Source organism: Acomys minous, assembly GCF_964271855.1.
Source record: "Acomys minous genome assembly, chromosome: 16".
Taxonomy (NCBI): domain Eukaryota; kingdom Metazoa; phylum Chordata; class Mammalia; order Rodentia; family Muridae; genus Acomys; species Acomys minous.
Window position 1 is genome coordinate 71,398,981 of NC_140498.1, and position 27,427 is coordinate 71,426,407.

At 42.8% G+C, this 27,427-nt stretch overlaps 1 protein-coding gene across 1 annotated transcript in view; it reads left to right on the forward strand.

Moving 5' to 3' along the window:
- The window catches only part of STAG3 (STAG3 cohesin complex component), a 33,928-nt gene extending 7,949 nt beyond the window's left edge, over nt 1–25,979 (forward strand). The window contains exons 5-34 of the mRNA XM_084763932.1: nt 2,287–2,383; nt 3,451–3,527; nt 3,818–4,022; nt 4,379–4,530; nt 8,342–8,415; nt 9,189–9,312; nt 9,813–9,911; nt 10,116–10,195; nt 10,509–10,616; nt 10,798–10,912; nt 11,044–11,149; nt 11,345–11,448; nt 11,669–11,761; nt 11,878–11,967; nt 12,182–12,382; nt 12,482–12,552; nt 12,652–12,739; nt 13,473–13,550; nt 13,633–13,725; nt 13,832–14,000; nt 14,110–14,246; nt 15,221–15,322; nt 19,771–19,919; nt 20,098–20,226; nt 20,310–20,467; nt 23,780–23,954; nt 24,135–24,236; nt 24,483–24,564; nt 25,412–25,480; nt 25,642–25,979. Coding sequence (XP_084620058.1) covers nt 2,287–2,383; nt 3,451–3,527; nt 3,818–4,022; nt 4,379–4,530; nt 8,342–8,415; nt 9,189–9,312; nt 9,813–9,911; nt 10,116–10,195; nt 10,509–10,616; nt 10,798–10,912; nt 11,044–11,149; nt 11,345–11,448; nt 11,669–11,761; nt 11,878–11,967; nt 12,182–12,382; nt 12,482–12,552; nt 12,652–12,739; nt 13,473–13,550; nt 13,633–13,725; nt 13,832–14,000; nt 14,110–14,246; nt 15,221–15,322; nt 19,771–19,919; nt 20,098–20,226; nt 20,310–20,467; nt 23,780–23,954; nt 24,135–24,236; nt 24,483–24,564; nt 25,412–25,480; nt 25,642–25,650 — 3,336 coding nt within the window. The 3' untranslated portion in view covers nt 25,651–25,979. The remainder of the gene's footprint in view (nt 1–2,286; nt 2,384–3,450; nt 3,528–3,817; nt 4,023–4,378; nt 4,531–8,341; nt 8,416–9,188; nt 9,313–9,812; nt 9,912–10,115; nt 10,196–10,508; nt 10,617–10,797; nt 10,913–11,043; nt 11,150–11,344; nt 11,449–11,668; nt 11,762–11,877; nt 11,968–12,181; nt 12,383–12,481; nt 12,553–12,651; nt 12,740–13,472; nt 13,551–13,632; nt 13,726–13,831; nt 14,001–14,109; nt 14,247–15,220; nt 15,323–19,770; nt 19,920–20,097; nt 20,227–20,309; nt 20,468–23,779; nt 23,955–24,134; nt 24,237–24,482; nt 24,565–25,411; nt 25,481–25,641) is intronic.
- Nucleotides 25,980–27,427: the final 1,448 nt, after the last annotated feature.

Below are 27,427 nucleotides of genomic sequence, written 5' to 3' on the forward strand. Positions count from 1 at the left end.
TGATACATTTTTCCTTAGCACACTAAAAATATTACCATTTGTTTCTTCCTTTCCTTGTTGCTACTAAAAATCAGTTACCGTAATTAATTTAGCACTAATTATTACAGTATTTTAGGGCTGATGGGATGGTCCAGTGAGTAAAGCAATTGCCACCTAAGACTGAATTCAGTTCCCAGAACCATGTAAATGTGGAAGGAACCAACTTGTGAAAGCTGTCATCTGTCCTCTATGTTTGTGACATGCTCACCCCCATATTCACATCATACACACACATACATACTAAGTAAAAACTTAAAAGACATAATTTTATAATGGTGCTACACATCAGTGTTTCTAGTACAGTATCTACTAGCCATATGTGATTATTGAGCTTTTGAAATGTAACTTGTACAACTAAGGTATTTAGTGTTTAAGTTACCAGTATTGTTTAACTCAAGGCCAATCAGTGTATTTGCATAGTTCTCATTTGTAAATGTTTTGGTGTGTAAATGTTCTATAGTATTTGTAAATGATTCTTTTTCACTATTTTGAAGATTTCATGGTTTTGTGTTCTCATGTCTTACAGGCTTTTAAAAGGTTACCTTTCTTTTTAAATTTGTCATACTAGAGAAATCCATTAGTATCCTGGATCTTAGAATTGATGTCTTTCAACAAGTATGGAAAATTCTTTTCAGATATTACCCTTTCTTCATTTTCAGTACATTCTAGAATTCAGTTAGATGTTAGAACTTTTCAGTCCCTTCTCAGATCTCTTTTATGCTTCTCTGACTTCCATCTGTCAGCCATTCTGAGTTGCATTTTGGATACTTTCATTGATTCACCTTTCCATTTTTTCTTCTGTGTCCAATTACCTGTACCCTATCCAGTGAAGTTTGTGGTTTTATTAGATTTTTAATTTTTTTTAAATGAATGCCTAGTGTTGTATGTGTATCATGTGCTTGTAATGCCCTGAAAACCCAGAAGAGGCCACCAAATCCTCTGGAGCTGGAATTACAGGTGGTTGTGAGCCACTCTGTGGTGCTGGGAACCAAACCCAGGTCCTCTGAAAGTGCTCTTAATTAATTAAGCCAATCCCCAGCCATATGCAGCAAACCTCTACATTTTAGTGTATTTCTCGTTTCTGCTGTTTTTAAATTTCTACTGTATTTTTCTACTTTGTATATTTTATTCCTTTAATTATATGAAACAATTTTATAATTGGTGATACCTCAGTCTTGTAAGTGAATGCTTATAATTCTGTTTCTTGTAAAAATAATTATTACTTTCAATGCCTTTTTCCTCATATGTTTCACTAGGTTTTGGCTAACATTCATTCTTTTTTCCAAAGCTCTGTGTGTTGGAATTCTTTGGGATCAGGGTAAAGGTATGCTTATAAGGGAGGAAGCTGCATTTTTCCCAACATGAGAACACTTCTTTTGTTGCTGCTGTTGTTTGGAGACAGAATATCACGTAGCCCAGACTGACTTCAGACTCACTATGAAGCCGAGGATGACCTTAAACTCTTGATCCTCCTGCCTGTACCTCCCAAATCCTGCAATTAGAGATGTTCATAATACCCTGCTGGAATCATTTACGTTCTTTTTTTTTTTTTTAAAGATTTACTTATTAAGTATACAGTATTGTCTGATTGTAGGCCAGATGAGGGCATCAGGTTACATTATAGATGGTTGTGAGCCACCATGTGGTTGCTGGGAATTGAACTCAGGACCTTTGGAAGAGCAGGCGGTGCTCTTAACCACTGAGCCATCTCTCCAGCCCCTCATTTTATGTTCTTTACCTGAGATTATTCTGTCCATATAGGTAGAAGGAATCTGGACTGCAGATCCAGTCCCAGGGGCTAAGTATGGTTCTACTTCTTGAGAGAGATTCACTTGTTCTCTCCAGCTACACTACAGTGTACATTTTATTGCTGTTCCCAATGGCCCTGTATATTAATTTTCTCTTCCTTGTTTTCATAAGAGTATATAGCTCTGTAGGACTCCTCCTTATTTGGGAGCCTTCTCTTGGAATGATTATCTTAGCTCCATTTCCTGTGCTATGGACTCCACATAGCCATCTTGTGTAGTGAAACCTTTCCGTCAAAAGTCAGCTTCTTAACTTCACAGGTGCTACCTTCTCATTTTTAACCTATATAGACGTCTACCTTCCATTCTACTTCAACAGTATGTTTAAAAAGAGGTTTGTAATTTTTTATGAGAAATTTGCATATTTCACTGGGAAAGATCAAATAGGACAATCTGTTCTGTCATATTGTTGGAATTGGAATCATCTACACTTTTCCCCTAGGCTTTGGTGGATGAGTGGCTAGAAAACTACAAGCAAGATGAGAATGCAGCATTCTTGGAACTCGTTAATTTTTTCATTCGATCCTGTGGATGTAAAAGTGAGAAAATTCCCCCACCTGTTCCTGATTGCCATTTCTCATGTTTAAAACTTTCCCTCTGTTTGTGAGTACTGTTGAAATTACAGAAATAAAGAAGGTAAGACATGAAGAGCTGAGGTATTTACCTACACGTTGACGCATAAGTATTAGAAGTAATAATTTAGGAGGCAACTATGATAGATTTTGAGGCACAACCTTTTTTTTTCTTTTGAATATTGCTTCTGTCTTAATGATGAAGGCACAGGTTTAAAACTGCGCTATCATATCATACCCTTGGAGGCTTAGTGTATTTGTTTGAGATAGTTTCCACTATGAATTCCAGACTGGCCTTGATCCTGAAGACCTCCTCCTGCCCCACTCAGTCTTCTGAGTTCTGGGATGCACATGACAGATGGTGCACTTTAGTTTTTGTATATCGGGCAATCTACTACTTTTTCTATTTATCAGCCATTTCACCTATATTTTCCCTCAGCCTCCCGAGTGCAGGAATTGCAGATATGCACAAAACACTGAGTGCCTTTTAGTTTTTGTAGATGAGATAGTCTATTTTTCTTATTTCTCAGCCACTATGTTTTCCACGTGCTGCTCTGGAGCCCTCAAAGAGCTCCATGCTTTACATGCTAGAGTTTAGTTTATTGGGCCAGGAGTGTCAAGTATTATCATCTGACCTGGTCTTGTTTCCTTTTTCAGTTTTTTTTTCAGAAGTCATTTCATAGCAGTTGTACAAATTAATGGTGACATGCTTATGACTAGGAAGGATTCAAATTTTCTGTTTGTTCCCTAAGCTCTTTTCAATATTTCCTCTAGTCTGTCCTTAAGTGTATCTGTGTCCTATTATTTTCTTTTTCTTTCTTTTTTGTTTTTTTTTTTCTTTGTTTTTTTGGTTTTTAGAGACAGGGTTTCTCTGTGTAGCCTTGGCTGTCCTGGACTCACTTTGTAGACCAGGCTGGCCTCGAACTCACAGCGATCCACCTGCCTCTGCCTCCCAAGTGCTGGGATTAAAGGCGTGCACCACCTTGCCTGTCTTATGTTTTCTTTTTATATCTCTTGTCTTCTTCAATTTCCAGGTACTGTGACTTCTGAGATGTTCAAGACAATGTCCAACTCAGAGATTATTCATCACCTAACAGAACAGTTTAATGAGGTGAAAGAAATTGATCAGGATCATCTTGCTCCTCTTAGTCTGAATTCAGAACACATGGCTCATTACTCCTTTATTTCTGATTCCTGGAAATAGCTTTTATAAGGAGGAGCTCAGCCTCTTTGAAAATAAGGGGACTAACAGACATTAGCTAACAGGCCTCTGGGGTTAAGGGATAGCTTGAAATGAAGTAAATTTTCATTATGCTGTTGGATTTTTACTTCAAATCCCTGGACCTACTAATTTTCATAGACCTAGTAATTTTCTTATCCTTTTCATAAAACCCTTTTTAGGACTCAGGGGACTATCCCCTGACAGCTCCAGGTCCATCTTGGAAGAAGTTCCAGGGAAGCTTCTGTGAGTTTGTGAAGACACTGGTCTACCAGTGCCAGTACAGCCTCCTCTATGATGGCTTTCCTATGGATGACCTTATCGCCCTGCTCATTGGCCTCTCAGATTCCCAGGTCCGCGCCTTCCGTCATACTAGTACCCTGGCTGGTGAGCACTCACACAACTCAGTGGGCTCTCCTGAGATTAGTGAGACTTTATTCCATTTTCTGGGTTTTGTACATTGTTGGTTTTATCCTAGACCTCCCTCTTGCTTCCCACTACTGAATATAGGAACGGGGAGACCTAAGGATTCACAGCTTTTATATCTTCCCAAAGCATACCCCTGCCTGGCAGTAGAAGGTGGCCAAACATGTTGCTGGGGAGGGCCACTCCCAGACAGAAAATTTTAGGACTTTAGCGTCAATCTGCTTTTTATTTTCTTTAGCCTTTTCCCTTTTGCTTTTGCACTCAATGCTCTTTCATCTGACTTGAACAATGGCTTCCTTGTTTCCTCTGACTCAAAGCCATGAAGCTAATGACTTCTCTGGTAAAAGTTGCACTCCAATTGAGTTTGCATAAAGACAACAATCAGCGTCAGTATGAGGCTGAACGGAACAAGGAGCCAGAGCAGAGAGCACCTGAGCGACTGGAAAGTCTGCTGGAGAAACGAAAAGAGGTGAGGAAGGTTCCTGGCCCCTTCCCTCTTCCAGCTTTCATCTTCTGCTGCCCAGACCTCAGCAGGCTCTGTCACTTCTCTCAGTAAGCACAGGTCTCAAGCAGCCTTTCAGATAAAAAATAATAGGGACTGGCAACATGAGCATTGTGTGTTCCTCTTGTTTTGGTGACATTGGCTCACAGATGTTTAGTTTGGAATAAAGTTAGAGTTCTGTATTTCACTTTCCATTGGTCTGCAAGGTTTATCAGTAGTGTTTAAATGTTATACTGGCGTGTCAAGTTAAGTTTGAACTTAATATTAAATGTACAGTGTCAGTTATCATAGGAGTGCTGAAAAACAACAAGTGACAAGGCCAGATTACTGGGAAATGGAGAGAACACACACCTTCCAGTCACCCTTGGATATAAATTTTGTTCTGATAACAAAACAAGGCTCTCTTTCTTACTGAGGGCCCTATCTAACTTCTAAAACTTGAGTTTCTTTTTAAAAGAATAATACTTTTTAGATAGGTAGGGAATGGGGCACATGGGAGGAATTGTGAGAAGGGAACGAATATGACCAAAATATGTTGTATGAAAATTCTTAAATAAAAAAATAAAACGGCAATTCTATCTTTTAATCAATTTAAGTGAATGAATTGGTTACCCAGCCACAGTTAGTTTGGCTTTGTTTTCTTTGTAGTAGGCTTTTTTTTTTTTTTTTTTTTTTTTTTTTGTGGTAGGCTTTTTATCACTCTCATAGATACCCGAGAGAAGAGAAACAGTCCAAGGTAGGGAAGTTTTTGTTCTGGCTCACAGTTTCAGAGGTTTCCGTCAATATTCAGGCAGTTCTGTGGCTTCGTGCCTTTGTTGAGGCTGAGTATTGTAGCACAGAGATTCTGATAGAGCAGGATGACTCACCTCAGAGAAGATGCAGAGAGAGGAGGGGAGAAGGGTCGGGGGACAATCTGTTTTTTTCAAGACATGACCCTAGTATCTAGCATCATCCAACTAGGCCATACCTCTTAATAGTCCATTTAGCTATGGACTCATCTATGGATTAGTCCATCGATAAAGATAGAGCCCTTAGGATCCAGCCACCTCATAAAGGTCCATCAGCTGGCAGCCACACCTTTATATATGACTCTTTGGATGAGGCATGTTTAGATGTAAACTATAAAACTTTTGGCAGCCATGGCCCTAGGAAAACAGTTTAGACTGATTAAACTTTAAATAGCAGTGTCTGAGTCAAATACTGATATACCTATCTTGTGTTCCTTGCTAGTATCAGACTCTCCTCCACCTTGAGATTGGTAGGACATAGCATGTCTAACTTTATCTATTGACGATTTTTCCAATCCTCATTAAAAACAATTGTTTTTCTGCTATATAGTAAGAGAAGGAAATATTTAGCACTGTGTGCATTTATTCCCCCCTCACTCGCTTGATCTTTTTCTGTGGCACTGAAAATTGAATCCAAGACCACCCACCTGCCACGTAGGCACTGTTACTGAGATGAGCCAGCCTGAGAAGCAGACTTTGTGTTACTCCATTCTCATTGGCTGTTTTTCACCGTCAGGATGATACTAAAGGCCTACACATACTAAGATCTATCTAGGATCTTTAATTATGTGTCATAGACCCATACTAGGTTTGCAGGTTCTCTTTCTGTGGTTTCAATTTCTCAAAGTCAATAAAGTAGCTGGCCATGTCTTTAATCCTAGCACTCAGGAGACAGAGACAGGAAGATCTCCGAATTGGAGGCCAACCTGATCTACATAGACAGTTCTAGGCCAGCCAGGGATAAATGATAAGGCCTTGTCTCAAAAAACAAACAAACAACAACAACAAAACAAAGTATGTTAAAACTTTTAAGAGAGAAGATAAGTTCAAGAGAGATCAAAGTTGGTTTTTTGTTGTTGTTGTTTGTTTGTTTTTGTTTTTTGAGACAGGGTTTCTCTGTGTAGCCTTGGCTGTCCTGGACTCGCTTTGTAGACCAAGCTGGCCTCAAACTCACAGCGATCTGCCTGCCTCTGCCTGCCTCTGCCTCCCTAGTGCTGGGATTAAAGGCGTGTGCCACCATGTCTGGCGAGACCAAAGTTTATGTAACGTTATTTTTGTTACTCTGTGTAATTTACAAACTACTTTCTCATAGGTGCACACATGCGTAAATACATAATACAGGTTGAACATCCTTAATCTGAAAATCTGAATTCTGAAATGCTTCACAAAACTCTTGGAGCAATAATATGACACTCAGAAAATTTTCATTTTGGAAAGCATTTTAGATTTGGATTTGGAAATCCTGTTTCCAATGAGTAAAGTCTATACAAATATTCCAGAATCCAAACACTGTAATCTATAACACTGCCAATCCCATGAATTTTATATAAAGATATATTTAATTTATGTGGATGGTATTTGATGCTCTCTGTAGTTTAAGCATTGCTTGAGAGTCTTTGGGGTATGTTTTCTATGAAAAGCAAGACACACTACTGTGAGTCTTTTTTCTTGCTTTCTGGACTGTTCATCAGCTGTCATTCACCTTTAGTCTCCCTACTATTACTGTTTCTTCTGTTCTTCTGTGAATGTGTATCAGCCCTTCAGTCTGCTTCTCTATAATATACTTTATTTTTCTTTACAGTATTTCCTTACTTCTGTGACTTCCCAGAATGAGACAATACCTAGATTCTAGCCCCATTTAGAAAAACAAAAAACTTCTCTCCAAACCAATGCATCTAATCATCAGTGGTCTTTTCTCAGTGTCCCCTTTACAGACGCATCTTTTAAATGTGAAAAACTTAAGACATTATAGAAAACATCTGTAACAAATGTCATGTATATGTATATATGTATATATGGTATTTATCTACTCAAATATATATCCAAATAACCACACAAAGAGTCCAGGATCTATTTAATTAGTGTATAGCACAGTGTTGTGCAGTAGTTAGTCCATCCTAAACCTCCAAGTCAGTATAGCTTCCTCCCATTCTGATTTCCCACTTTGTACTTGTTTTTCACTCATATCCTAGGTCCAGCTCATTCCTCCTGGTGCTTCCCGGTCCTTTCCACATGCATCCCTCCTCTCCTTCCTGCTCTCTCTCCTCCCCTCACTGGACCAGGTTGCCCCACCCTATTCTCTGTATTGCTCAGCATTGCCTAGGTGTTGTTTATTGGCAACACAGAGAACGAATGGTGGCATGTTTACACAAACCTGAGACTGGAGACACTTAGAATAAACATCACAGTGCAGTGTCTGGATTGAACCAGATAGTGGGGTAGAGAAATCAGCATTTGAATGAATAAGCAGTCCACAAGAACATTATGCCAACAACATGAACTAATGTTTTAAATTTTCATTTTCCCAATTAATCGTAGTCAAAAACATAACTGTGAGTTAGGTATGAATAGAATAACCCCGATGAGGATGGATTTTTTAAAAGATTTGTTATTATTTATGTGTATCTATGTCTGTTTGTGCCCAGAGGTGTCCAGAAGAGGATGTTAGATCCTCTGTAGCTGGAGTTATGATATTTTTGAGCCACCAACATGGGTGCTGAGAATTGAACTTGTGTTCTCTGGAAAAGCAATATGTGCTCTTAACCACTGAGTTATCTCTCCAGTCCCCGGAGACATGGTGTTCTACCAACACAAAGCAACCATTCAGGCATTAAACTATACAGCTTCTTCTGGAGTTAGAAGGGAATGTCGGCTGTCTGGGCTTACACTGTGTGTCCTTCAATATACAGAAAGTGCACAGAAGTTTATATCTGTGACATTATGCTGTTCAGATACATGAGGGATAGACTTGACCTTGTTTCTTCCTCTAGTTTCAAGAGAATCAAGAGGAGATAGAGGGGATGATGAATGCCATCTTCAAAGGTGTCTTCGTCCATCGGTACAGGTGAGTCAGTTACAGACTCTTACTGAAGCCTCTGTCCTTGCAGTAGCATAGGGCATGACAAGGACCTTTCCAGTTCTGAGTCATGTGGTTAGTTCCAGGACTGTTGTAGCTGGAGTGAAAACTGACAGATATGTTAAATTAGTTAAGATCTGGTTTATCCCTGCCTACAAAGGATCTTGTGAGTTCTTCTGGGAAGGAAAATCAGAGATCAAGCTATCATTCAGGATTCTCCTCCTCTTGACCTTGCCCAAGTCGTAGCCCTTCCTCCTGTGTTTCTAGAGTTGGAGGTTTGAGCAGACAAGGGCAGAGACCTGAAAGGTGGCTTTCCTGAGGCATGTCTGGATCAGCAAGCCTTTTTATAGCCTACCCTGTGTTTTCACTGTGGTAAGGATTGGGGAGTTTTATAGAGTTTGAAGAAACGGTAGAATTAAGTCTTACCTGTTTTATAATTAGAGTATTTATAGTAGTGTCTCACATTTGTCTAGATTTCAACTTCTGATTCTTCAGAACTTTAATCATTTCTTGAGTGGAATTTAAAAACAGCACACTTTAGCTTTTTAAAGGAGTATGGAGATACAGTTATATAATCTTAAACTATCTCATATGCTGATTAAAGAAAGAAGATTTGATTTCATATATCTTGTACATTTCCTTTGTAATGAGGAAATGAAAGGCCTAGTACCCGCTGTTTGTCACAAATATAACTTCTTTGAGTGTTAGGCCAAAAAGTAACTTTTGAAGAGAAGTTAATATGTCAGTTTGTCTCTGCCTAGGGACATCCTTCCTGAGATCCGTGCTATCTGCATTGAGGAGATTGGGTGCTGGATTCAAAGCTACAGCACTTCCTTTCTTAATGACAGCTATCTAAAATATATTGGCTGGACTCTGCATGATAAGGTAAGGTTAAGTCCGCCTCTTTCTCCTGCTACCTGCTTTTCTAACCTATCCCAAAACACTTTACCTCTTCTTGCTCCACCATAAAAACATTTCAGACAGTGACCAATGATCTCCCAGTCTAGATATGGAATATTGATATTACTCTATTGCTGAGGAGGGTAGGATAAAGCAGAAGGGAGAAAACATTCAGGAGTCAGAATACCTTTGAAACCGTTTATGTTATAGAGGAAGGTATTCCCCAGGAAACTGCAAGTTGGTGATGGGAACACAAGTGCCACAGTGCTAACCAAGGGCATTCTTTTCATCACGAGTGTCCAGTTCTTCTGTGAGCCTTTTGTGTTTTCAGTGAGAAGACAGTTCTTCACTGTTACTTACATTCTAAAAGTCCTCAATGTAGACATCACACATGCCCAGAATGAAGAAAAATGAGGGGCTCTTGGACTCTCTGTGGTGATCACTTGTCAGCCATGTTTTCCTTCTCCTGTCTCCTTCCTCAACAGCACAAGGAAGTCCGCCTGAAGTGTGTGAAGGCTCTGGAAGGGCTGTACGGCAACCAGGAGCTGACCACACGCATGGAGCTATTTACCAGCCGCTTCAAGGCAAGAGGGGGCAACATTCCCAGGCTTGCCTCTTTGCTGTGGCTCCCATTTCCCCACCCCAGGCATTTCCATCTTGTTTCTAGCAGACTGATAGCTATTATGGGTATAGCTCCTGCTCCCTCTGCGTTAGGAGTTTCAAATCTCAGGAGACTGGGATGTCTTGGAATGGGTGCCGTGAGAGACTGGATGATGTTCTTTGCACAGGACCGAATGGTTTCCATGGTCATGGACAGAGAGTGTGAAGTGGCAGTGGAGGCCATCAAGTTGTTGACCCTCATTCTAAAGTGAGTTGTGGGAAGAGGGGAGGTAGCCTCACAGACTTGCCTTTATTTTATAGCCTCAAACAAGCCCACACCCCCAGAGTTCTTTCCCCCAACCTGTTACAGTCGACCCTTCCTTGTGTGCTGATTGGAAGACAAGGGGCATTCTTGAGTTGTAGGATGGAGGGACACTTCTCTACCTTTCCACACTCCTCTTCCTGACTCTTCACTTAAATGTTTTCTGTGAGCTGTGTCCTTGTAGGTGTTGCCTTGTTTTGTTCTACCCATGGCTGTGTGAGAAGACCATCACACACACGCTCTCCATTGCTCTTGACAGGAACATGGAAGGCGTGCTGACCAATGCAGACTGTGAGAAAATCTACTCTGTTGTATACATTTCTAATCGTGCCATGGCCTCTTCTGCAGGGGAGTTTGTGTACTGGAAGTGAGTGGTGTGTGTTTGTCACACTGTCCTTTCTCTCACCTCTCTGCTCCACCAAGGAACTTATTGAAATTATTGAAGTCTCTCTTGTCTCTTTTTCTCTTGTCTCCTATGGGATGTCCTCCTTACTTGTCCTTTTGTCCTTCTTCCATGCTGTGTTCTTTCCATGTATCCATCTTACCAGGATCTTCTATCCTGTGTGTGGGGTGAAAGCAGTAAGTGACAGGGAGCGACGCCGGAATCCACAAGCTCAGAGGACTTTCATCTGTCTTTTACTGGCCTTCTTTATGGAGAGTGAGGTAATGTAGGAAGGGGTGTTAGGCTCAAGACCAGAAGTAAAGGACATGATGGACAGTGGGTGGGAGAGCCAGTTGCTGGAGCAGTTTGATGTGGCATTGGAAGATATCTTACTGGGAACCTTCTTTCACAGCATCACAACCATGCTGCTTACTTAGTAGACAGCTTGTGGGACTGTGCAGGGTCTTACCTGAAGGACTGGGAGAGTCTGACGAGCCTGCTGCTACAGAAAGACCAGAGTGAGTGCCACATGGTAGCTGGGGTTGGGTGTCTTGAACTTGTAAGTGTGAAACTGAGCAGTTTGGGCTTATTTTCTTTTAATTTTAATTTTAATTTTTTCCTGACTTGGAAAAAGCAGCAGAGGTGTTTGGGGAGGGATATGGATATGGAGGGTGGTTAGTCTGTGGTTTTATTTGATCCTCTTTCTATCCCAGATCTGGGTGATATACAGGAGAGAATGCTGATAGAAATCCTTGTATCCAGTGCCCGGCAAGCTGCAGAGGGTGTTCCACCAGTGGGGCGCATCACTGGAAAGAAGGTAGGCATGAGGGTGGGTTAGTAGGTCAGAAGCACTGGAGCTGGGTGGTTATTGGCCGTCTTCACCTCTACATTCTGGGTTAGGGCCCGCCTTCTTTTCCTCTAAGTATCCTATCTTCAGCTAAAAGACTTCCTGAAGGGAGCAGAAGTGTGTGCAGATACACCTAGCCTTTGTACCTAGTGTTTCTTCATAGCTTTCCACTCCCAATAACTAATCCTAGAGTCTGACTGCCAAAGAACGCAAGCTTCAAGCATATGACAAAGTGAAGCTGGCAGAGCACCTCATCCCCCTCTTGCCCCAGCTCCTGGCCAAGGTAAGAGCCACTTGTACAGCCCAGGGTATACATGGGTAATGGACCAACCCCGAGGTAGGATGGGGAGTGGATTGGCCTCTTGTCCTTTAATTAACACAACCCCTTCTCCACTGTAGTTCTCAGCAGATGCAGAGAATGTTGCTCCCCTGCTCCGGCTGCTCAGTTACTTTGACCTCAGTATTTACTGTACTCAGCGCTTGGAGAAGGTGAGTAGGCAGCAAGACCATTTCTTAGGCCTTCTTGCTCCTCTGCTTAGGTTAAGGATTCTTCCAGTATCTGGGTTTTTTTCTACAAGGCCCTGGGTTCAGGAAGAATCCATAGACCCATACTTTTTATATATCTCATCCTTACGCATCACTACTTCTATCTTCCTGTGTCACTCTTCAGCCTCTATTCCACCATCCCTTGTCTCCCTATTAGCACTTGGAGCTGCTTCTGCAACAACTACAGGAGGTGGTGGTGAAGCACGTAGAGCCTGAGGTGCTTGAAGCTGCAGCACATGCCCTTTATCTGCTCTGTAAGCCAGAGTTCACCTTCTTCAGCAGAGTGGACTTTGCCCGAAGCCAGCTAGTGGATCTTCTGACTGATAGATTCCAGCAGGAGCTTGATGACCTAATGCAGGTGGTGTTAAATGGCAGGGTACCCAGGGAGGGTAAGAAAGGGCCGGGATTAATGATGAGTTCTTGAGAAACTCTTTCTGTGAGCTTCTTTGTTCCTCAGTCATCCTTCCTAGATGAAGATGAGGTATACAGTCTGACAGCCACTCTGAAGCGTCTCTCTGCCTTTTACAAGTGAGCAGCTCTCCTGCCCCCTTCCCTTTCTCCTAATGTTGATGGAGTTGATTGCCTCAGATATGTCCTAACATAATAGTTAATTCTCTCTCCTTACAGTGCTCATGACCTGACTCGCTGGGAAATCTCCGAACCATGTTCTCGGCTCCTTCGGAAGGCTGTGGACACAGGAGAAGTTCCTCACCAGGCAGGTGATGGGTTGGACACACAGAGGCAGGGCAGGTGACTCTCAGAACCTGTGTCCTGGAAGCCACCTGCCCCCTTGCCCAAGCAGCCCCAGTCCTAGGGTGTGTAGTGGACATAGGGAGGAAGGTCAGGTTGGGTTATCACTTCTGTTACTCTCTGAGGTAGACTGGAGGCTTTGGAGTTTTGGGGAGCCAAGGAGATGTTGAGGAATTCTAGGAGACTGAATATACCAGGAACATGTGACATTTCTTCCTAGGCTGTAAGCCTCTGGACAGTGTCCAAAATAATCCTTTTTGTTTTACTCAGAAAAGGAATTATTTCCCTGGTTTCATCTCTCTCTCTCTCTCTCTCTCTCTCTCTCTCTCTCTCTCTCTCTCTCTCTCTCTCTCCCTCCCTCCCTCCCTCCCTCTTTCTCTCCCTCTGTCCCTCCGTTCCTCTCTTCCCCCCTCTCTCCTTTTTTCTTTTTTTGCAATGATGTTTGGTGTTTTGCCTGTTTGTTTGTTTTTGTTTTGTTTTGAGACAGGGTTTTTCTATGTAGTCCTATCTGTACTGGAACTTGCTATGTTGACTAGGAAGGTCTCAGACTCTCAGAGATCTTCGTGTCCCTGCTTCCCGAGTGTCACTCCAGCTTCTCTCTTCTTCCTGACCGTGTAAGAGCACTGACACCCTCACTCTTGTTCTCTAGCCGCCTGATCTGACTCAAACCCCACTTTCCTGACATTTTGTGGTTACAGGTGATTTTGCCGGCCTTGACTCTTGTATATTTTTCCATTCTCTGGACAGTAACTCACATTTCAGAGTCTACTTCCCAAGTGAGTGTGGGTTTGAGGAGGAGACTGGGACTGGAGGAGCCTGAGCCTTCACTTCTCTAAAAGCAACCTGATCCTTTTACAGAAGCAGCTGATGAGTCTGAGGGAAAGAATGGTGGCCTTCTGTGAGCTCTGCCAGAGCTGCCTCTCAGACGTGGACACAGAGATCCAGGAGCAGGTGAGCATGTCCTGCAGTTGGAGGAGACTTCTCCAGGAAGATGAGCTATGTAATCTTGTGTAAGTATTCTCATTTCTAAATTGTCCTTTTTTTCCTTCCACAACAGGCTTTTGTCTTATTAAGTGACCTGCTTCTCATCTTCAGCCCTCAGATGACTGTAGGGGGGCGGGATTTCCTTAGGCCTCTTGTATTTTTTCCGGAAGCTACTCTGCAGTCGGAACTAGCCAGCTTCCTCATGGACCACGTCTTTCTACAGCCTGGAGAATTGGGCAATGGTACAAGAGCTGTAGGCCCAGAGCTTAGGAAGAGTTTGGGGTTGAGCCTGGCTACAGTCTCTTGTGCAGGAGGCCTAAGCCTGTGTCTGGTTCTGTGTTTGCTGGGCAGGTCAGTCCCAGGAGGACCACGGCCAGATAGAGCTTCTGCACCAGCGGCGCCGGCTGCTTGCAGGGTTTTGCAAGCTGCTGCTCTACGGGGTATTGGAGCTGGACGCAGCCTCAGACGTGTTTAAACACTACAACAAGGTACAGCAGGACCCCACAGCCATGGCTTCAAACACTGCAGCATTGAAGGAAGTCAGCGGCTGGGGACAATCTAACAGTACCAAGCTTTCAAGAAAAGTAGGAAAAAACAGCAGTAGGAGTTTAGAAAAAAGAACAAAGAAAAGAGATATGGGGGTAAATACTTAAGCTATTGAGACTTTTCCTTGGCTGAGAAATACTCTATTTTTCCAATTCAGAAATCTGTTTTCTCTGCTTTAAACCTAATCTACAGGACAGGACATTAGAGAAAACAATGGGAAAATGATAAAAAAAAAATATATATATATACACACATACACACATACATATGTGTGTGTGTATGTATATATATGTTATCATATATGTATAGCTAACTCAATTTCCTCAGCTTGCTGTTGTATCCCCCTCTACTTATTGAGCATCTGCAGTGTATTAGACATACCAGGCACTAGGACAGAGCAATGAACAGCACAGAAACTCTTGTTCTACAGAACTCTAGACTGGTGGGGAGGGACGTGTAGGCTCCAGTATTGTCTGAGGGTAGGTATTAGTGCTCCACTCCTTTTCTCCAACAATTGGGTTCAACCAATTTTGGCCTTTAGTTTTTATTTTTAGTAAGTTTGGTTTCTTTTTTTATATATTTTATTTAATTTTAATTTATGTGCATTGGTATGAGGGTGTCAGATCTTGGAGTTAGAAACAGTTGTGAGCTGCCATGTGGGTGCTGGGAATTGAACCAGGGTCTTCTGAAAGAGTAGATGGTGCTCTTTACCACTGAGCCATCTCTCCAGCCCATGGGTTTGGTTTCTTTTGGATACTGCACTATTAGAGATGAGGTTAGTCTGAGTTACTTATGCTCAGGTTACTGTTTTCCTACCTGAGGATCAGTGGGAGGGTGATTAAGTAAGAAAAGGAAGAAATCAGAGATTTTTTTCCCCAGTAACTAATGTTAACCTTGTTCATTTCCTCTCCTTTAGTTCTATGAAGACTATGGTGACATTATCAAGGAAACATTAACTCGAGCAAGACAAATTGACCGATGTCAGTGCTCTCGGATCCTGCTCCTGAGCCTAAAGCAGGTGCTCTTGCCTGGAGGCCTCACAACTATGGCATACTCTTCCTAGATACCCACCTCATTGCCCAACCTCAGCATTTTAGGGATAATGCTGCAGGATTTTATTTTTAATTTAATCACTTTATAGGCTGAGCCCAGCCCCCTTTTTCTTTTCCAAGTCCCGTCCTTACACCCCTCCCTCCACTTCCCCCCTCACCTTCTCAGAGAAGGGGATGCCCTCAAAGAGGTCGTAGCCCACCCTAGCATCTCAAGTCACAGTAGGACTAAGTGCATCCTCTCCCACTGAGGCCTGACAAGGCAGCCCAGCTAGGGGAAAGGGATCCAGAGGTAGGCAACAGTCAAGAGACAGCCCCTACACCCATTGTTAGGGGACCCACATGATAACCATGCTGCACATCTGTTACATATATGTAGGAGGTCTAGGTTGAGCCCTTGCATGCTCTTTGGTTAGTGGTTCAGTCTCTGTGAGCCCCATGGCCTAGGTTAATTGACTCTGTAGGTCTTCTCGTGATGTCCTTGACCTCTCTTGGCTCCCTCTATCCTTCCTCCCACTATTCCAGAAACTTTCTTGACTCTCATTTCTCATGACAGGATTCTTCATACCTCATAAACCCTGTCTTAGTCATTGTTTTCTTGCTGTGAAGAAAGTTTTTCATTGGGGCCTTGCTTCTAGTTTCAGAGGCTTTAGTCTTTATCATAGTGGCAGAGAGCATGGCAGCATGCAGGCAGTCACGAGAGCAGTAGCTGAGAGCTACATTTTGATCTGTAGGGCAGAAAGAGGGAGTGACACTGGGCTTAGCCTGGCCTTTTATTTGTTTTTAAAATATTTTTGTTTTGTTTTTTGAGACAGGGTTTCTTTGTGTATCCTTGGCTGTCCTGGGCTGGCCTTGAACTCAAAGTGATCCACCTGCCTCTGCCTCCCTGAGTGCTGGGATTAAAGGCTTATGGCTGGCTTGGCTTTATAAAACCTCAAGCTCACCCCAGTGACACAGTTTCTCCAACAAGGCCATACTTCTAATCTTTCTAACCCCTAGTGACTAGAAATTTCAGTATTTGAGCCTATGAGGCCCATTCTTATTTAAAACACCACAGACCTTAATCTAACTGACCAGGCAATTTCCTCTTCCCCTAAGCCCTATAGAAATCACTTCTTAATACCAATATTAAAGTGATAGGAATTTGTAAACATTAATTTATTCACTTTACATCCAAATTATTGTCTCCTTTCTCCTCCCCTCTAGGTCCCACCCTCTCTCCCTCGTCCCCTATCTCCCTTTCCCTATATCTCAATAAGGGGACCCCCCCACCTACCTACCCCAGCACCCCAAGTCCCATCAGGACTGAGCACATCCTCTTCCATGGTAGTGTGGGAAAGCAGCCCCAAGAGGGGGGACTGATGGGAAAGGATGCAACAGAGTCCTTGTCAGAGACAGCCCCTGCTCCCCGTACTGTGGGATACACATGAGGACCAAGCTGCCCATTGGGTGCATCTGTGCAGGGGCCCTAGGTCCATTCCATCCATACATGGTCTTTGCTTGGTGCTTCAGTCTCTCCAAGCCCCTCCAGGCCCTGGTTAGTTGGTCTTCTTGTGGTCTTCTTATGAAGCTTCTGTACCCTCTGGGTCCTTCTATCCTTCCCCCAACTCTTCTACAAGGCTCCCGTACTCCTCTCAATCTTTGGCTGTGAGTCTCAGCATCTGTGTCTTTCCATTGCTTAGTGGAGCCTCTCAGAGGACATCTATGCTAGCTTTCCAATTGTAAGCATAGCAGAGTGTGGTTAATAGTATCAGGGTTGGCTCTCTCCTATGGGGTGGGTCTCTCTCTTCAAGAACTTCCTCTGTCTTTTCTACTTCCTCTTCTCAGTGAGATTGATGCATCCTTGGGCCCTCTTGGTTACTTAGCTATTTGGAGTCTGTGAATTGTAGTATGGTTATCCTGTACCACATGGCTAATATCTGCTGATAAATGAGTTCTTATCATACGTGTCTTTCTGGGTGTGGAGTACTTCACTCATGTAGGATCTTTTCTAGTTCCATCCATTTGCCTGTTTTGTTGTTGTTGTTGTGTTTTTTTTTCTTTTGTGAAACTTTCAATGACTACTTCTATTTCCTTAGGAGTTATGTATCTATTTATAAATCTAAAAAAGTATAAAATATTAACCTGATCTTGATTTAACATTGGTAAGTGGTATCTATCAAGAAAACCATCCATTTCATTTAGATTTTCCAATTTTATGTCATACAGGATTTTGAGGTAAAACATAACGATCCTTTGGATTCCTTGGTGTCCATGGTTATGTCCCCCTTTCATTTCTGAGTTTGTTATTTTGGGTACACTCCCTCTGCCTTTTAGTTAGTTTGGCTATGGGCTGTCCTTCTTGTTGATTTTCTTAGTGAACTAGCTCTTGGTTTTATTGATTCTTTATATTTTTCTCTTTGTTTCTACTTTATTGATTTCAGCCCTGGGTTTGATTATTTCCTGCCAACTACCCCTCCTGGGTGTGTTAGCTTCTCTTTGTTCCAGGGCTTTGAGGTGTGCATTTAAGTTGCTAGTATGAGAACGCTCCAATGTCTGTATGAAGGCATTGATTGCTGTGAACTTCCTCCTTAGCACTGCTTTCATTATGTCTCAGAAATTCATTTTCACTGAATTCTAGAAAGTCTTTAATTTTTAAAAGTTCCTCCCTGCCTCAGTGGTCATTGAGTAGAGAGTTGTTCAGTTTCCATGAGTTTGTAGGCTTTCTGTTGTTGAGTTCCAGCTTTAATCCATGGTGGTCTAATAAGATGCAAGGGGTTATTTCGATCTTACTGTCTCTGTTTGCGGCTTACTTTGTGACAGTTTTGGAGAAGATTCCATGAGGTGTTGTGAAAGTATATTTTTTCGTGTTTAGATAGAATGTTCTGTAGATATTAGATATCTGTTAGGTCCAACTGACTCATAATGTTAGTTTCATTATTTCTTTATTTAGTTTCTGTCCTCATTGTCTGTCCATTGGTGAGAGGAGGGGTGTTGAGGCCTCCCACCATTAATGTGTTGGGCTTAATATGTGATTTGAGCTCTAGTAATGTTTGTTTTACAAATGTGGGTACCCTTGCATTTGGGGCAAGTATCTTCACAATTAAGATGTCATCTTGGTGTATTTTTCCTTTGATGAATATGAAGTGCCCTTTCCTATCTCTTTTGATCAATTTTGGTTGAAAGTCTATTTTATTAAATATTAGAATGGCTACTCCAGCTTGCTTTTTAGGTCCATTTTCTTAGAAAACCCTTTCTAGCCCTTTACTCTGAGGTAATGTTTATTTTTGTTGCTGAGGTGTGTTTCTTATATACAGCCAAATGATGGATCCTGTTTTCCCAACTGTTCTGTTAGCTTGTGTCTTTTTATTAGTGAATTGAGACCATTGATGTTGAGAGATATTAATTATCAATGATTATTAATTGCCGTTATCTTGATGTTGGTGGTGTTAGTGTGTCTGTGTTTGTGTGTGCTTCCCTTCCAGCAAGGCCATACCTCCTGCTCTTTCTCATACCTAGTGACTAAGCACTCAAATAGTTGAGCCTGTGGGGGCCATTCTTATTTAAAACATCATGGGCTCTAATCTGCCTGACCAGGCGGTTTCCTCCTTTCCCAAGCACCATAGAAATCCCTTATTAATACCAATACTAAAGTGATGGGATTTAAAAAAATTGTTTATTGTTATGTATGCAGGTGTTTTGCCTAACTTTATATCAATGTGCCATGTGCTTATGGAACCAGTAGAGGGAGTCAGATCCCCTGGGACTGGAGTTACAGATGGTGTGAGCCGCCATGCTGATGCTGAGAGTTAAATCCAGGTCCTCTCTCTGGAAAGCCAGCAAATGCTCTTGGCCCCTGAGCCATCTCTCCAGCCTCTAGGGAATTCCTAATTATTTTTAGTCTGTTTCTTACAGCCTCCTTCATTTATGACAGACATTTACATTTTTTTTTACATTTATTTATTTTGTGTGTGCAGCTGGGTTGGGAAGGAAGCATGTGCCATTGTGTAAATGTGGAGATCTAAGGAAAATATGGAAATTGGTTCTCTCCTTCTACCATGTGGGTTCCAGGATTGAATTTATTAGGTTGTCAGCTTTAGTAGCAAGCACCTTTATTCACTGAGTCATTTCACCAGCCTGATCTGAGATATTTTTATCACTGTCCAGCTAGGAGCTCTGGGAGTGGCACTCAGTGGTCAAGTGCCTGCCTGTCCTGTGTGAGGCTCCGTGTTTGATCCCCAGGGGCCATTGTTTAAAACAGAGCAGGGGTGAGGGGTTCTGCGGCAGGGCGTTGGCACATGGTAGTACCTGGGGAGGAGAGGTAGTAGATGGTACTCCACACCCCAGCCCTGTGGACTCTTGAGTAGAGAAGAAAGGTAAACTTCTCCAGAGCTCCCTTGTCTCCTTTTCCAAATATACGTTGTCATCCTGGACACAGCTGTACACAGAACTGATGCAAGAGCACGGGCCCCAGGGCCTGACGGAACTTCCAGCCTTCATCGAGATGAGGGACCTGGCCCGGAGATTTGCCTTAAGCTTTGGACCCCAGCAGCTCCATAACCGAGACCTTGTGGTCATGCTGCACAAGTGAGGAAGTGCTGGTTGGAGGGTGGACACAGGGAGGGCAGGGAGGTCTTGGTGGGAAGGGTAACCGCGTGCAGAAACAGCAGGGAGGCTGGTGGTAAGTGTGCCTGGGCAGCAAGGGTGTAGGGTTGGTACACTTGGATGTTCCAGACTCTAACTGAAATACTTCTACCCAATCAAGGGAAGGCATCAACTTCTCACTGTCTGACCTTCCTCCTGCTGGCTCTTCTCATGAGCCGCCAAATCTTGCATTCCTGGAGCTCCTCTCAGAGTTCTCCCCCCGCCTCTTCCATCAGGACAAGCAGCTACTGTAAGTTAGTGGTTGAGTAGACTGTGGGTTTACTGAAGAGCCTGGGAGGGCTCAGGTCACTCTCTGTACCATCCCTTCTTCAGACTATCCTACCTGGACAAGTGTCTGCAGCGTGTCTCCAAGGCACCTAGCCAGCCCTGGGGTCCAGTCAGCACCTACTACCACTCCCTCCGCCCTGTAGAAAACACAGCAGAGGCCAGCCCTCAGGGACCCCCTCACTCCAAGAAGAGGCGTGTTGAAGGTAAGGGGTCAGGGTTGGAGTGGGCATCAGTTTGTTCAGCACCACGTCCTAGTTGCCTTTGCCTGAATAACAGGAGATGACTTTTCATCTCCTTCAAACTTGTACCTTGTTAGGTATTTCATCAGGCACCCTCTATCATTCACTTTCATCATCACTGACATGGAAACTAATGATAAAGCCAAAGATGGAACCAAGCAGTCTTACTTCCTTGACAGCAAACAATACCTTAATTTCTCAAATAACTTTCAGATCACCATTTGCCTTAAAATTTACCTAATATCTTTAATTTGCTTTTTTACATTGTCTCAAGTAATATTCTAATTACATCGTCTCAAGTAAATATTGTTTGACATGCTAATGTGCATTTGTTAACATGTTCTTTAAAATGCAACTTTGAAACTGTTACAGTTTTAATGAGACATAATTTACATTCCATAAAAGTCAGTCATCCTTTCAAAGTGTGCACTTCAATGGCTTTTATGTTTTCTCAACAAGTTTTAATTGTGGATGTGTGGAGAGGGAGGGGGAGGGGAGGAGCACTCACAGGTGCCTTTGAACTGACTTTTGATCTTCTGAAAAAGCAATACATGCTCTTAACTGTTCACCAGTACTTTTTTTTTCTCTTTTGTATTTTAGTTCCTTTTGATTTGCTTGTTTGCATTTATTGTTGTTGTTGTTGTTACTTTGTTTTTTGAGATAGGGTTTCTCTGTGTAGTCCTGCCCTTCTGAAACTCACTTTGTAGACTAGCTGGCCTCGAGCTCACATAAATCCTCCTGCCTCTGTTTTCTAAGTGCTGGGACTAAAGTTGTGTGCCACCACACCTGGCAAGTTCTTAATCTTTAAGTAAGACTTTAACATTTAGCCGGGGGTGGTGGCGCATGCCTTTAATCCCAGCACTCGGGAGGCAGAGGCAGGTGGATCGCTGTGAGTTCAAGGCCAGCCTGGTCTACAAAGTGAGTCCAGGATGGCCAAGGCTACACAGAGAAACCCTGTCTCGAAAAAAAAAAAGACTTTAACATTTTAATTTTGTTTATTAATCTTAAAATTATTTTAAGTCTGTGTGATGTGATTAACATTTATTTGCCATGTTGTACATGAGGAGGCTGGAGGACAGTGCTGTAGAATTGACTTTCTCCTTTACACGGATTCTGAGTATTGAACTCAGGTTTGGAGCTTTCCTAGCTAGCAGCTAGCATTTTTACCTGCTGAGCCATCTCACTGTTCCAGCAGTCTTTTCTTTTCTTTTTTGTTTGTTTGTTTTTTGTTTTGTTGTTGTTTTTTGAGACAGGGTTTCTCTGTGCAGCTTTGGCTGTCTTGGACTCACTTTGTAGACCAGGCTGCGATCTGCCTGCCTCTGCCTCCTGAGTGCTGGGATTAAAAGCGTGCGCCACCATGCCTGGCTCCCAGCAATCTTTTCATTGGTCCAAAAGAAACCATGTCCTTGTCACACTCATGGTTTTCCCCGTCCTCCCAGCCCTGGACACTGTCACTGACCTTCCTCTCCCTGAATGCCCTCTAGCAGAAACTTTATCTAAACAGTGCCAATATATTATGTGGCTTTGTGTGGCTGTATTCTTTCACTTAGTCTGTGTTTTGAGGTGCTTTGTAGAGCAGAATAATAGTCCATTGTATGGCCATTACCTGTTTTGCTCACTCATAAGTTGATTAACATTTTAATTGTTTCCATGGTTTGACTTGTGTGCGTGGTACTGCTAAAATTCACACACAAGGTTTTGAGTGGACATACTTTTGAGATATACGTAGGAATGGAATTTCTGGCTAGGTCATATAGAAGCTCTACATTTAACTTTATAAGGAGCTAACAAACTGTTTTCCAAAGTGCCTGCATCATTTTTACATTTCTACCAGCAATGATTGGAGTCCATGCTCTGGCTGTGTGGGCTTTTTGTTTTTATTTTATCTATCTTCTAGTGACTGAATTGGTATCACATTTTCCTCAATTTGTATTTCCCTACTGACTAAGAAAATTGAATTTTCTACTTCATGTTCTTATGGACAGTTGATCTTTGGTGAATTTCTTATTAAAATCTTTTGTCTATTTTTTTTTTTTTGAGACAAGGTCCAGGCAGGACTTAAATGCTACATAGTGGAAGATGACCTCAAACTTCTGACTTTCTACCTCCACTTCCTAAGTATTGGGGCTACAGTCTTTGGCCACCATACATACCTTCTTTTTGCATTTAAAATTGTTATTTTGTCTTTTTTTTTTCCCAGAGCTGAGGACCAAACCCAGGGCCTTGGACTTGCTAGGCAAGCGCTCTACCACTGAGCTAAATCTCCAACCCCTGCACTTAAAATTGAGTTGTCTTTGTTGTTGAGTTGCTTGGGGTTATTTACACATTCTAGATACATCTGTATTAGGTAAAGAGATACAAAATGTTCTCTAATTCTGTGGGCTACCTTTTTGTGTTGGTATTCTTAATTATGATGAATTCTACCATATATATATATATTTTTTTTTAACTTCTGCTTTTTGTGTCATGCCTTAAGGAACCATTGACTAATCTAGGTGCACAAATGTTTACTTTTGGCTATATCCCCTGCTGTCTATAATCCTGCATAAGGGTTAATAGCAGCAACTTTTGGGTTGTTGGTTTTATGTGTACATACATGGTCACAGAGGAGGAAAAAATCAGTAGAGGTGTGAATATTCACCACTGGCCAGTTATGATGTATATTTGATGTTTTAAAATCACATCACCACCTGGATTTTCTTGGGGAAAGAGAGCTTCAGGTGTGGACAACTCAGCTGGTGCCATCTTCCTTCTTTGCCCTTTTTAGTTGGCAGAGAAAGCTCCTGTACTCAGCATCCCTGGTCAGATGACACTAGCATTGCCATTTTTCATGTTCTGACTTCAGAAAACCGTATCTCTCTGGCCCTTATGCATCCACTCCAGCCTCTCCAAAATCAGTTACCATCAGTCTACAATGAATAGGAGATTAGACTCCATTGCCAAACAGACTGCTTAATTTTAGGGTCATCTCCCACATTTGTCATCAAATGTTTATGCTCTCTGTGAAGTGGATATTTGCCTTTGTCTGTCTTGTTTTCTAGGTAGGTAGTATTTTCTAGGATAGGAGCTGTATATAATGATACAGGATCACACTGTAGCAGCGAGGTGCATTATTATTTAGGGCTCTGCTCATTCTTGAGGTGGAACAAAATAAGACCACATAGACTTTCTATTCTTTTTTGCTTAACTTTCCCTTAAGAAACTTTGGACAAATTTTGTAAAAGTACCCCTAGCAGATTCCTGATCTGTTTGATATGTGCATCTGCTTCATTGCAGGCCCCCACAGGCCTCGGGAAGAAGAGCCCTCATCCCAGGAAGAAAGCCTTCAGCTCAACAGTGGCCTCTCAACACCTACCCTCACCTCCACAGCAGTGAAGAGGAGGCAGTCTCTTAGACCATTGGGCAAGAGGCAAAAAAGTAGACCAGGACCAGGACTAGAGCTGACCTGCAGGTGAGGCCAGGGGAAACCTTCTTGGTGTTTCTGTTCTTACCCCTGCAGTACACTCTGATCTTTGGGTGCTTCTCTGGTGCTTTTAGAGCTGCAAAATCTCTCCCCCACACTCTGTGCTGTTCTCTACTCTTCTTACCCTTTGCTGTATATCTGTCACTGTCTCTGCGTTATTCTCAATAGTCAGCAGCTCTCAGGGTCCCAGAGGTTGAAGATGTCGAGTGCACAGTTTTCCCAGATTCGGTGTGACCCTTCAGGCTCTGGTTTGGGCAGGCAGCTGACCAGGTGAGGCTTCCCGTTCCCGTGCTGCTGCTGTCACTCTGACTTCTCACATGACCCAGTGCCCCTTGGATTGTCTTGGTCCCAGAACATTCTTTCCAGCATAGCATGTCTCTCCACTGGGTAAAGGGCTGCTCCTCCAGAAGCAGGAGTGAATACTAGGGCCCTAATTCCTGCCCCGCCTGCTGCCACTCCCTCTTTCCTTGGCTGAAAGGACCATTTGAAAACTTCTACTCTTTACCACTACCACAGACTCAGCCTTATGGAAGAGGATGTGGAAGAAGAGCTAGGACTTCTGGATGAATCATATGAAGAATGGCAAAGTGGAGACAAGGTGTGGACCCAGCAGTCCCCTCTCCTACGCTCAGACACCTGTTGTCAGTCTTCATGATACCCTTGTTGCTGAAAGTTGACAAAGGTTGTTGGAAACAATTGTAGATGGAAGGAAGAACGGTTGCAGACTTAGTTTTATCAAATAAGGAGCCACCTCTGGTCATTCACACTTAAAATCTCAGCTCTTGGGAGACTGAGCAAGAGGATTGGTTAGAGTTTGAAGCCACCCTGGGCTATACAGTGAGACTCCACTCTCAAAAACCTGAAGGAAAAGAAGTAAAAGATAAAAAGGCCAGCAAGATAGTTTAGTAGATAAAGGTGCCTCCTGCTAAGCCTGGGGGCCTAAGGTCAGTCCCCAGAACCCATGTGATAGAAGGAGAGAAATTGCCCCCAAAACATGTCCTCTGTCCTACAGAGGACACTAACATAATTGTAAGGGTTCCAGCTTCTCACCTAAACACATTCCAACGGTCACCTCTCACTTTATGGGCTTTAGGAGTCAGAATCTCAACATACATATCAGGCAGGTCTTGCAGGAGGTAGAGGGCAGGAGAGGCTGCAGAGGTTTAGTCCACACTAAGCTAATACTCTGTTATTTTATTGTCTTCTCTGGGGAGGGGAAGGAAAATTCAAGCAGCACCTTTATATTTCTGTTCAGATAACCTGTCCAGAGTGCTAGGGTAATCTCATTCTCTGGCTCCAGAACTGAATGCATGTAAAGGTTCAGCCCACAGGCCAAGGGAGGAGTCAGTTATGTCATTTGTTCCTGAGACTTCAAAGGGAACCGTATTTGTTAGTGGGAAGGATTTCAGAACAGCCTTTCTAACTTTTGACTCTGTTTCCTCTAGCTACTTCGTAGCCCTTCTCCCAGTGAGCATGGGCTGGACCTATTAGATACAACAGAGATGAACATGGAGGTGAGTGCTCCAGAGCTAGTGTGTGTGTCCTTGGAAGTGATGGTGGCCAGCTGTCAGTCCATCTTGTCCGTCTAAATGATGGCTACCTTACAATACACAGTCTTCTGTTTACTATTTGGTCTTTTCCCATGACTCCATGTCTTCCATTCTCCTTGTTGCAGGATTTCTGAGGAGACATTAAGCCCATCCCCCTCTCCACTTCCCATTTCAAGGCCATGAGTGAGCCGAAGGAAGGAGTAAAATGAAGCATTCCTTTGAACTCCAGCCAAGTACTTTAAAGGGAAAGAGAAACGACCTTATTTTTCAACCTTCTATTTCTTTCTGAAGTGGGGGCTGTGGAGAGGCGCCATGAGCCCTGTCATCCTTAATGTTCCATAGCTCTGTGCTTCTGTGTGTTTATAGTGGTGGGAATTGGGTAGGGGGCTTTACCTCAGCACTGGAGTTTTCTATTTGGTACTTCATCCCCAAACACTGCCAAGCTCTCAATAAACATGTTTAAATCAGCTATTTCCTAGGTATGGCTTGAGATTGTCATGCTGATGGTGATGGAGATTGGGTTCTTTGGCCTCTTAGCACCATGGCCTACTGTTTCAGTGCTTCCATACTGAACATTCCATGTTTCAGTGTGTGCGTAGGCTCTCAAGGATGGATGTATCTGTCAGTGAGATGAATGGGACAAATGGCTGAGGAGAGATGGCTGTCTCTGAGACGTTGCACTAATGGTGATGTTGTAGGCCAAAGAGAAAGAAGATGGCACTGAAGGCAGGTGAGGTAGAAACTCCTTGAAACTTATTGTTCCACCCACCTACCCCACAGCAGTTCTTTTCAGCATAGTTTCAGACCCTTTATCCCAAAGATGTGGACATTTTCAGACTCACAATAGCTGAGAGTAGAACACAGAAACTACTATGCATATCTAACTCCAAATCTAAGACCTGGAGGAAAGCTCTATCCATCCTTCTCCAGCCAGTTCCTCCCAAGTACCACTGCAGTGTTCTCTTACACATATCTCTGTCTGTTCTCTACTATGTCTCTCACCTGATATCCACAAAATTGCCTCAGGAGATCTGCTTTCTGGAAACTGGACTTGTTAATTGCTCTGCTTCTTGCAGCAGCATAGGACTTCTGAACTGTTGTTACCAGATAGGCTGTCACAAACATGAAGACAACTGGGTGGTTTTCTGATGTCACTGCTTTCTTCTGTGGCTTAAGGAGCTCTTTGGCCTTTTTGTGGAGATGTGATTCAAGTTCTTTTCCTGTCTTTTATTATGGATCCTTTCTGAGCACCACCATCCAGCCAGTAGATTTGTGGAAACAACAATCTTCCAATGATCAGGCCACCCACCTCAAACCATTTGTACCTGTCTCTACCTTGCTGGTCTTGCCCCACTTCCTCTCCCATACCAGACAAAAGAAGAGCTTGGAGTGTGAGTCTGTCCTTGGAGGGCAGCTTGGTGTTATCCTTGCACAGCAGATTCTGGGATGAATGGAATCTGGAAACAGTTGGAACACTGGGGTGAAAATATGCAGGGAATATGAGGTAGAATACAGAAAGGGAAAGATCCCTGAGTTATTTAAATACCAGCCTTATTAAGGTCACTTCATAAATGAAAAGAGAAATTTGGAGACTGAAAATGTGGACAGCCAGATAACACAATGTGGTAGATTCAGAATCTCCCACCTCTCATATCCCAATTTTTTGATACTTTGTTGGGAGGTGGGTCATCTTCCCTTTGAATTTGGGCTCTCCTAGAGTTTCTGTTGCTGTATATGACAAAACAATATACCAAAAGCAAGTTTGATAGGAAAGGGTTTATTTGACTTACACTTAATTACTACTAATCATAGTTCAGTGAACGAAGTCAGGACAGGAACTCAAATAAGGCCAGAACCTGGAGGCAGGAACTAATGCAGAGGCCATGGAGGGGTGCTGCTCACTGGCCTTCC